The sequence below is a fragment of the Mytilus galloprovincialis genome, chromosome 14 (assembly GCF_965363235.1).
Source record: "Mytilus galloprovincialis chromosome 14, xbMytGall1.hap1.1, whole genome shotgun sequence".
NCBI classification, from domain to species: Eukaryota; Metazoa; Mollusca; class Bivalvia; order Mytilida; family Mytilidae; genus Mytilus; species Mytilus galloprovincialis.
In genome coordinates, this window is record NC_134851.1 from 69,163,117 (window position 1) to 69,174,458 (window position 11,342).

The following is an 11,342-nucleotide window of genomic DNA, read 5'->3' on the forward strand; positions in this document are numbered from 1 at the left end:
TGAGGGAAACGCACCAAACATAAGAGGAGAACAACGACACAACACTACAATGTAACACACACAGAAACGGACCAAGCATCAGACAAAATCCCACGAAAATAACAAATATAACATCAAAACCAAATACATGAATTTGGGATAGACAAGTACCGTGACACGTCTTATCGCAATGTGAATTTACACTAAAGAATAAGAGAAAACAAACGACGCAACGTTAAAATGTAACACACACAGAAACGAACTATAATATAACAATGGCCATATTCCTGACTTGGTACATGACATTTTTAAGGTTCCGCTAAAGTCAAATTTCAGTAAAACTTTATTGTCAATTTATTAATTATTTGAGGAACAAAGATTACCATATCATATATCAAAATCTTCGTTGTGGTGTGTAGAATACATATATAACAAAATTAAACACTTCAGCATGTATATAAGTCTAATAAGTCATTCAGAATAGAGGCACACTTTGAATAAATCCACAGCATTTCCATGTACACAAAATTCTGAAAAATATGAATAAAACTATAGAGAATAGGAATTTCTAGTACAAGCTATTATTTATTTTGAATAAAATGCAACCATAAAAGCATGTTTGGCCATTAAAACTTTTCTTTCATAAAATAAAATAGTCGGCCATATTTGATAAGGAACTACTTTTTTGTGAAAAGTATGGAGGGCAATATTGTGAAAACTAGTATATATTAATATAAATGTTTTAGAAATAAAATGAACACACTATACAAACATTGATGTAAATAGAAATAGGAAGATGTTTTTTTTCAAAATTACATGTTTCAAAGACTTCAGTGCTTTTAAAATTTTAAACCAGGTTTTTGAAAAAAAGGGGGGAGTTATGTTACATATATATATAAGAACCTCATCTACACAGAATAAAAAAATTACTTTGTTACCATGGGCAAATTAAATTAATTACAGCTTCATAAATTTTAGCTAGGAAAGATAGGTATTTTGCTATTTTCCTCACCAGTACTACACTATGTCCACCCTTGGTCCCTTCATGTATTCCAACATTTAAAGTCAGATTGAAGAAATAATTCAGCATATATTCTAGAGTATATTGTTTTGTATGACCTTCTTTTATTTGCTTCAACGTTTTGTACCTGATATTTAAAGCTTAAATCACAAAAAAAAGGTTTCAAATGGCTAAAGATATATATTTCCCAGGTTGGTGTTCTTTTTTATAGATTGTATATTTACCTAGTTCTGGGCAGAGTATCTATAAGTGACGTATTGCCTCCAACAAGTGCTACCAAAAAAGAATTTCTTTTCATCTGAGAATTCCAGCTTCCTGAAAGTTTCAAAGACTATTCAGATTAAGAAACAAAAAAGTTTTAATACATATATAATTAATTAGTGTGTTTAAGTTATATTCTTAGACATTTATATAATTTTAATTCAGTAACTGTATCAGTTTATTTGCACAATCTGATCCACACCTAAATTGATTGAATGTTGATTGTTGCTTTTTTTATACATTATATATATATAAAACAGATATGGGTGAAGGAATCAAGACATTACCAACTCCAAAAATGCAATACAAAAAAGAAATTGAGAGCTAACTTCAACAGAAGATATATTTCTGATCTGTTTAAGTGAGCTACAAGATCACCTCTTCAACATATGGTGCTTGCTTTGGGTATCTTTATACACAATAACCAAGTATAATCAAGTCTTTATGTCAACATCATAATGAAAAGAATGAAACATATGTCTTTGTCAGCTAAATTTTGCCAATACCACGATTTATTCTGTGCCCACAAAAATTGAAGGTACCTTTTTTTTTTTTTAACAAACTATAAAGGTCATGTGTTTCTCTGACTGTGTGACTGTTTATGATGTGTATTGATTGATAATTGCGTCTTAGATGCACGATTTTTGTTTATTCATTGTCAGTGGCTTGTAACTAGCTGTCAGTAACTGCTTGTACTTTCGGATCAGTATTTAGTGTCTTTTTAGTTGTTGGGATGTACAATTAAACTCCAACATCCTCTCTGTGTTTTTGTTGGATGTATTTCTATTTGTATCCATCTGATGAGCTAAGCTTTTTTCTACTGATTTGTATAGTTCATGCTTATGTTGTATTGTTACTCTACTGTCTCAGGTTAGGGAGAGTGTTGGGATCCAGCTAACATGTTTAACCCAGCTGCATTCTGTATGTATGTGTCTCCAAAGTCAGAAGCCTGTAATTCAGTGGTTGTCTTTTGTTTTAATGTGTTACATATTTGTTTTTCCTTCAATTTTGTACATAAATAAGGCCATTAGTCTTCTCATTTTATTTGTTTTAAATTTGTCGGTTCAGGGCCTCTTATAGCTGACTATGCAGTATGGGCTTGGCTCATTGTTAAAGGCTGTATGGTCATATATAGTTGTTAATTTTTGTGTCATTTAGTCATTTGTTGAGTGTTGTCTCATTGACAATCATACTACATTTTCTGTTTATACATAACTACAAAGCTAATCATGATCATTGTTCAATAATTGGAACTTTAAAAAATTACAAACTTACTATTTCAAAGTTATCATTTAACAATATCTGTAATAGTTCACAGTCACTTGCTCTTGGACAAAAGACATTATTTTGAAAAGCAGAAAACAAAATGTCAGCTGAAAAATATTAAATAAAAACAGTCATATCTCATGAATACACATTATAAGATAGACAATAGTCCTTTTAAAAAATTATATAAAATGTATATATACATCATTTTGAACATGGATTTCTTTTTTTATTGAATTCTCTTCTTTTTTACATCTGTAATTCACAATAAGTAATACAGTACCTAAAACAAAGATGACTGATTTAACATGAAGATGATTTCCTTACATTATGTTTTGAATTTGCCTATGGACATAGCATTATTCAATTTCCAAGGACCATAACTCTGTAGATGGAAATCATTACCCGAAAGTAGGTTTTATTTTATAAAGGAACATAACTCCATGAAAGCAATATTTGTCAACATTTGAAATGGTGTTTGTGTAATTTGCAGCTTGCATTTTTTATTTAATACAATAAAATAAGGTTAATCTACGTACCTCAAATGTGTATAATGATTGATTTTTTTATTGTAATGCAGATCATTGGTCATAAACTGTAAATGAAATTCCTCAGTCAACAATAAGGTGAAACTGATTGTGATACAATAATTGCAATTTTATCACAATGTCTATAATAATCCAAGTGTTCATCAAATATAACAGCCTTCATTATACACTTATTTCAGATTCAAAAGTTGAAAACAGATAGGCAATTCCAAATCCATCTCACAGGAAATCATAATCAGTCATGTCAGTACAACCTTCAAATAAAATATAGTAATATATGAAATAATTGCATTGTATTATCAAAAATATATGTTGAAGTTCATTTGAAACATTCAAATTGCAATTTGATGAGACAAAATTTACCATCTATAATAAACAGGTATTGAAATTTTTATCATGGTATCTTCTTTATGATATCCTAAATAAAAGTAACAAATATCTATAATAGTTTATTTAAGAATTGAATGCTTCTTTTTGTAAATTTATTGGGGTGTAAAAGCGTTGACCAAAGTACATTTTGTATAAAGCGCGGAAGCGCTTCATTCTAAAAATGTACGCACGGTCAACGCTTTTACAACCCTATAAAGTTACTAAAAGAAGCATTCAATACTTATAATTACATTTTTTAGCTATGGTCATGAAAACACGAATTTTATATGTTTTATTATTTAATTCACCTGTGCACTTTATTGTTGGAGCACGTGATATCATGAGTGAAAGTTGTATTGAGCAATGCAACTGCTTACGGAATAACACGGGATGTGCAGTTAGCCAATCAGAATAAAATATTATAATGAAACATACATCTAATGTAATTATTTCATAATATAAATGACTGATAATGTAGAACTAGAAAATATATTATGAAAGAATCAAATCTTGCTCTCACAATTTTTGGATGACCATCCGTACTACATGAAATGAAATAAGAATGTGTCTCAAGGATTCTAATGCTCCTGCTGTGTTACTTTAAAACTGTTCGTGGGATATTTCTAAAAGTCAAACATGATATGTGTTTTATAGTTATTGTCGCAATTTTTGTAAAATGTTCATAATATTTGGTTCAAACAAAGTAAAGTTTATATACAGCTGAAACTAATTTCAAGTCCTACAAAGTGTGGTACAGACAGACGGACAAAGGTAAAACATAAATCTCTGCAAGCAAAACAGTGGGCATAGTAAAAACACTTGATGTCAGCAATATGTCATTATTTTATATCAAAAAGAAGATAAACACCAGGAGGATATAAATCCTCCATTGTGTACATGTAATGTGCATATACAAAGAAGTCATACACTAGTTTTCCAGATATATAACGAAATTTCTTATGTACAGAGTTTTCTCTCAGTTTTCATTACTTTATAATTGGCGGCTTTAAGGCTTAAAAAATTATACTTCCTTAAGAAATTTATAAATGATGTGCTACAAACAGAAAATAGCTCACCCTTATTTCAATAATGGCGAGATAAAAATGTGCATACCTGGCATGTATCATAAGTCACAAAATTGAACAGAACCAGAATGATAATCTGCAACTAAATGGTCAATTTCATAAACATCATCATCTCCATCAAACAACACTTCATAGACTGCATTCAATTTTCCATCTGTCCCTTTAAGTAATGAAACAACTGTTCCTTTATACCATTCCTTATGGTTTGCATCCTCGTCAATTATCCACTGTTGTTTAATGCTACGTCCAACAAATTTGGTCTGTTTCTGCCTTCCTCTCCTAAATTAAAAATCACTAACTAAATTAAAACAACAAGTTACTTAGATGTTCTTTTAATATATAAAATTGAGAATGGAAATGGGGAATGTGCCAAAGAGACAACAACCCGACCATAGAAAAAAACAACAGCAGAAGGTCACCAACAGGTCTTCAATGTAGCGAGAAATTCCCGCACCCGGAGGCGTCCTACAACTGGCCCCTAAACAAATATATACTAGTTCAGTGATAATGAACGCCATACTAATTTCCAAGTTGTACACAAGAAACTAAAATTAAAATAATACAAGACTAACAAAATATCTATTTTTAAAAAAGGTATACATGTACATTGTATTAGATATTTAGATGCAATACATATCTCATCTATAAGAGAGATGTACTATATAGTGTAAACGTACTAATGACTTACATAATACAAATGACGTGTTTTTCGTTTTGTACATACATGTGGTGTACAAGACAATCACATGATCATTTCCCGACATGATTTTGGGTTTTAAGTATATATATATATATATAATTATGTTTATATTGAAATGGTATAAATTAATTAATATTTATATGAATATGGGTAAATGTACATCTTTAATGTACATTGTCAGTGATATTGTTTGCCTCAAATTACAGCCGAAATTCGGCCTTTTCCCCTAGAGAAAATTCCCAATTACTAAAAAAAATGGCTTAAAATTCTTCCCAAAAAGTTTTACATTTTCCCAAAACAGTGATGGCATTGGTAGTAATGTTTGTAAATACCGTATTCATGTGATTATTTTGATATTTAGAAAGCACTTGAGATCCAGTTTTCTGATCAGAATCATCATGGTGTTTGTAACACATGTGGTTTTCAATGCATTAAGTACCATCATTGTTTTGGTTTCTTTCCCCTCTCCGAAAAGTACCTTTCAGGTTGAAAATGTCTGACAACCAAAATATACATGAAAAAATAGTGCAAAAAAGACAGCAAAGGTCAGCAAAAAATCGGAGATGTGTTTAGAATAAAATATACAAATTTCCCCAATTTCAATAAAAAATATGCATTTTTCCCAATAAAAAACGGTAGAGGTAGTTTTGAAAAAAGACAACAATATCACTGATTGTACCACTTTTTAATAATGAATATATTGGAAAAAAATTTAATAAAACAACAATTGTCAAATATCTTATTCTTGTCAAAGAAACGCACCCAGGGTTGGCAAAGTATTACCCACCCGGGAATTCCCGGGCGGGAAAACCCGGGTTTTCCCGGGCTGGGCAATACTCCCAGAAATGGGTAATAGTGGGCATTACTGGGCAATATGATTTTTTAAGCTTATTTTAACACCAAATAGTAAAGACTTGTTATAGTTTCATAGTATAACAGCTAAATATATACTTTTTATACAGATAACCATTGACAGTCATTTCTAGAAAATTCAATTTCATTCTCTTCTCTATTAATTTTATATGTAGGCAGAATACAAGATTTGCACACTATAAGATATCTTTTAATTACCAAGTATTGTTTCAATAGTCCAAACTTTGAAAAAATGCATTTTATTGCAGTGTTTAAGTGAATTGTTAATTTTAATTGTTATACATTCATATTGCTAAATAAACACCTTACAGGGTCATTCCATTAACACTTATAAAATTGAAAGGACTGATTATTGTTACATAAACAAATCTATGTTCTAATCTGAATAATTACTTATTAATTAGTGACAGTACATATACATTATCTAAATGTGATGTTTCTTTAATACATGTAATTATTAATTCTTAATAGCAGCTATATTCATTTGAAAAAAAATGATTTATTTGCTTTCTTTTTACAGTTTGCCAATCTAGACAAATGCTAAACAAACAAAATAGGGTATAAATATCTTATTAAATGTATTGCATTTGTGTTTATCACTGAATCCTCTTTAAAATCAGACAAATATTTTATATTACCCAGTATTGCCCAGTATTACCCACTAAAACCCAGTAAAACCCGGGTTTTCCCAGTATTTCCCACTGGGCTGGGCATTACTCATAAAACCCGGGTTTTTGCCAACCCTGAACGCACCAATCTTTCGTGATGTGTTGTGTTTGTTTACTTGGGTTTAAGAACAAGAGGTGACCTCTCGATAGCTTGTTATATTCTCTACTATTGGATCATGTACCTTTTTTAAGAAAAATGTAACTTTTGGATGATGTATTTTTCTCAGTAAAATGTAACCGCTATCTCAAAATTAATCTATATGTATTGTGAACACAAATACTGAAACAGGTTTGACATTTGGTAAGATGTATTGGTATGATATGTAGATGTGCATACTTCAATAACATTTTGAAATCAAAATCATGAAATTTTGTAGGATTTATGGGAAACTAGCTAGATATAATATAATATTACATACGTTAGCCTATTTTGTGCAGGTTCTTTAGCTTGAGTGTTGGCTGTTTCAGAGTCTGATGAAGTGTCTGGTCTTGGATTCTGTTTTTTCGTCTTTCTTCTATTCGTTGAAGCTGATGTTATCTTTCTCTTTCTTTTTATACTGGTTTTGGAATCAACAAACTGAAATTATAAAAGTTGTATTATAAGAATATTCCATTAATATACTCAGTGTTTCATACCAGCACCACACACAATGATAATGTCAATATAATTGGTTGTGAATAATGAAAATAAAAGCTGTATGATTGTCAAATTTGGTTTGTTGCATAGTGAAAATCTTTACAATATAATAGACACCCCTTTTGATAAAAAAAAAATGTTTCCCTTTCATCCTGAGATCTTGAAAATACAGTGAACTTGTGTGTTTATACCACTATTTTAATTAATAGGCAAACAATGTGATTTTTGGTGAAAAATCTTTTCTAGTAGGCTTTTTTTTTGCCGTTAAAACTTTTAGAGTTGTGAGGCAGCTATATTTTTGGGCTCTAGGACATCAAGGTTTATATATATGTTAAAAATAATTAAGGAGTATAATAAGTATTATAAGGGGATATAATTACAAAGTGAATCAAATACCTGTATAAATATAATTGGAAGATGTTTCTTCTCAATACATGCATGACAGAAAATGACATACATGACATAGGCTGACAATTATATACAATACCTGTATACATGTAAGATAATTGGAAGATGTTTCTTCTCAATACATGCATGACAGAAAATGACATAGGCTGGCAATTATATACAATACCTGTATACATGTAAGATAATTGGAAGATGTTTCTTCTCAATACATACATGACAGAAAATGACATAAGCTGACAATTGTATACAATACCTGTATAAGATAATTGGAAGATGTTTCTTATTAAAAAATACAATACCCTGATAAGTTCATTAAATCAAATGTTGTTCCGTAAACAACTGAATTTTAAACAAGGCTGTTTTTGGATTGATTTCAAACTTAATATTGAACTCACCCATATTCCAGGTTCTCGAATGCCTGGGCTCTTTCCTTCTCGTGGTGAGGCAAGTTCAGGTAAAAGTGCCTTAGTGAAGAAAGCTTTGAGTTTTGGTAGTAGAGTGTTCTCCCAAAGGTCAACATCTCGACAAATTCTCTGTATAAACATCTGATATGGATTCAGTGTACGCACAACAAAGTCTATCCATGGTTTGTGACAAACATTCCGAAGGCCATGGCATTGGAAAAAATAAGGGTGATTTTCCTTCAACTTCAAATTTCCATTGATAGTAATCAGGCAGAAATTGTTTGAATTAGCAGCTTCAAAAAGGTTGATTGGTTTTGAATGCAAAAGGTTTTTTATTTCAATAAGTCCAGTGCCGTCAGTTGATGATGTAACAATCCCGTCTGGACTAGCAGCTAAAAATTTGTTGGTTGGGTGAATAACAAGACCAGTTTTATTCACATACATGTAGATATTCTCATTATCTTCTGCTTTCTTAAGCTTATATTCCTCTATGGTGGTATCTTCTTGTAGAATGCCATTTCGTGTATGTCGATTTCCTTTAAATTGGGAGTACAGCAAATTACGGACAAATTTATTTATAGGTAAAGATGGGTTTCGTCTAATGATGGAGCCAAAGTTTGAAGCAGTTATTCTTTTATGACGTTCAGAATGCCAAAGACCAGATTGAGACTGTTGAACTGTTGATAGTGTAATTTGTTTACATTGAACTGCCGAAAGATTGATGTGTGTATCCAAAAAATCATTCTGAAGTTTTTCAAGCGCTGTGGTAGATACATCAGTAGTAACCTCAATGGCATCTGTACCATACGATTGTCTAGCTTTCCTTGTAGTGCAGCCTTTCAGAGATGAGATTTTTCGTTTCCACCTTTTTTGTTTTACATCTGGCTTTGATTTGTGACGAATGGAATTTTTAAGCATCTGTTCGTTACGTTTGTACCTAGCTGTAAAATGTTTTCCTGGTTCTGTTGCTGTACACGTTTCCCAAGCCTGACATGACCACTGCGGACCTAAATTCATGCGAAGAGCTCCTCCATAGCATCTTGCATGCCATGACCCACGGTTACAAAGGTTATAGACCTTTCCTCCATCAAATTTGGTTCGGATGTGCATCCAACTCTCTGCCAGGTTAGTTGTACTGTTGCTGATAAGGCGGTCAGATTTCTCAGCTATTCTGTTAAGCAAAGTCAAGACATCCTTAATTATATGTTGTTCTACATTACTGTACTGTATGGTTGTACCAAGTCTGGACTCTTCCTGGGATGCCAAGGACGATCCTTCTGACCAGAAATCTATCTGACAATCTAAAAGATCTGGTTCATCAGAGTTTTTTACTATGGTGGGTGAAGATGCTGTTGAATGATGAGAGTTTGATGAAGTACATGTATGAATATCAGATGATGTATCTGTTTGTTGGGTTTTAGCGCGGCAGAAGTCAGAACAGTGATCATGTTGACCAAAAACATGATTGACCGAGTTTATGATGTCATGGCGAAGTCGTTTAATTGCTGTTGATACATCTACTGTTTGTTCTTTTAGTTCTTTTGACCTAAAGCGGATGGCACATCTTAATGCACTAACCAGGCGCACTCGCGTTGTTTTAGACAAATGATGTCTCCCTTTGTACAGTGGGTTTTCAGTAACCATCTTTTCCAAGTTGGAACGATAACATTTACATATATGGTTGGCGCATTCCTCCTTAGTTACCTGTCTTCCCCACCCTGGCACTCCTTCCCTGATAGTTGCAAAAACAGAAGAGTCCCCATCGCCTACCACTCTCATGTACCGCAAACCATGTTTTTCTTCTGCCTGTTTAAACCCTTCTAAAATAATGTCACTTTCCATGGACTGGCTGTCTTTGTCCCAATTCTTAAAGCATGTGTGGGGTTTATTGTCATTCTGACCACAAATATAGCAGTATTTATTCCGAACACCTATGTGTAGCAGTTTCTTAGTTTCTTTCCCAATTATTATAGCAACCCCACCTGCAGCGTTATAGGAATGCTTATGAGTCCTCTTTGACCAACCTCCATCTACTATTACTGTAATAGCAGGAACCTCATGATGGTAATCATTCCTATCAATTGCCAAACGTCTTTCTTCTTGACCCGCTAGCATCATCTCCCGTTCTAATATAGAGTGCCACCATTTTCCAATGTCAGTTTCAATTGATGTAAAAGTTGGCTGAGACAAACCAGGTGAATTCAATGTGGCCATTAGTTCATTCAGATGTGCTGGGCCATTGCCAGTGACCATACTACCCCAAACAGCACGCACATTGACATCGTAACGTTTTGAACCAGGGACCTTGGGACTCGTATCAAATTTAAATTTCTTGAAACACCCTTGGCACTCTGCCATCATCACACTGGCTAAACCTAACGATCTCACCTCTGTCTGTAGCTTGATAGGAGTTTTTCCTTCAGACGAAACCTTCATTGCCTCTACACATAAACATACATGCATTGTTATTTCAGATACACTACAGTCCAGGTGGACTTTGTCATTTCCACTCGCCCACGGTGGACAAACCAATGCCGTCCACTCTCTGTCCACGTCCGTTGTCCACCGTGGGCGTGGTGCCCACCCTATGCCGTGGACTTCCGTGGGCGTATTGCCCACCCTATACCGAGGACAGCCGTGGGCGTGGTGTCCACCCTATACCGAGGACAGCCGTGGACATACAATGCCCACGCCGGTAAACGGTGGGAAGAAGTATGCACAATTCTATATATAACTCTGATTTTCGGATACGTTTGATGCTTTTTAAGGGGTTTATTCCAATAAAATCTTTTTGTAAAGTAGTTTGCAATATTTCATGCACTTTTTATCTTTGTAAGAGACGTTTAAGGGTCATAACCTTTACCAGTTTACCGAATGAATCAACTTTGCCAACAGGTGATAATAAAATTGACAAGTTTGTGGAATGTGGAAGGTTACCGAAGTAGATTTCGCTTAACAACATATTTTTATTTTTTAATCATTAGAGAAAAAGATTCTCGCATAGTAGCTCATGGGTTTTCACTTGCCGATATCGGACTTTAAAATTGAAAATTAAACTGTCGCAGACATTTGTACCCACGTTACTTGCGTTTTTGGTTGATAACCGGACGTATTTCGTATAAT

General features: G+C 33.0%; 1 protein-coding gene across 2 annotated transcripts; it reads right to left on the bottom strand.

Moving 5' to 3' along the window:
• Positions 1 to 304: 304 nt before the first annotated feature.
• On the bottom strand, positions 305 to 10,655 carry LOC143058057 (uncharacterized). Of its 2 annotated transcripts, none has more exons than XM_076231520.1 (7): positions 8,211 to 10,655; positions 7,190 to 7,347; positions 4,558 to 4,808; positions 3,067 to 3,329; positions 2,537 to 2,634; positions 1,225 to 1,331; positions 305 to 509 (listed from the first exon to the last, which is right to left on the bottom strand). In XM_076231520.1, exons 1-3 carry the CDS (start codon positions 10,653 to 10,655, stop codon positions 4,568 to 4,570), a joined length of 2,844 nt encoding a protein of 947 aa, XP_076087635.1. In that variant the 3' UTR covers positions 305 to 509; positions 1,225 to 1,331; positions 2,537 to 2,634; positions 3,067 to 3,329; positions 4,558 to 4,567. The 2 variants fall into 2 exon arrangements, with proteins under 2 accessions (XP_076087635.1, XP_076087636.1); XM_076231521.1 differs by having other exon boundaries at positions 1,225 to 1,315; positions 8,211 to 10,512.
• Positions 10,656 to 11,342: the final 687 nt, after the last annotated feature.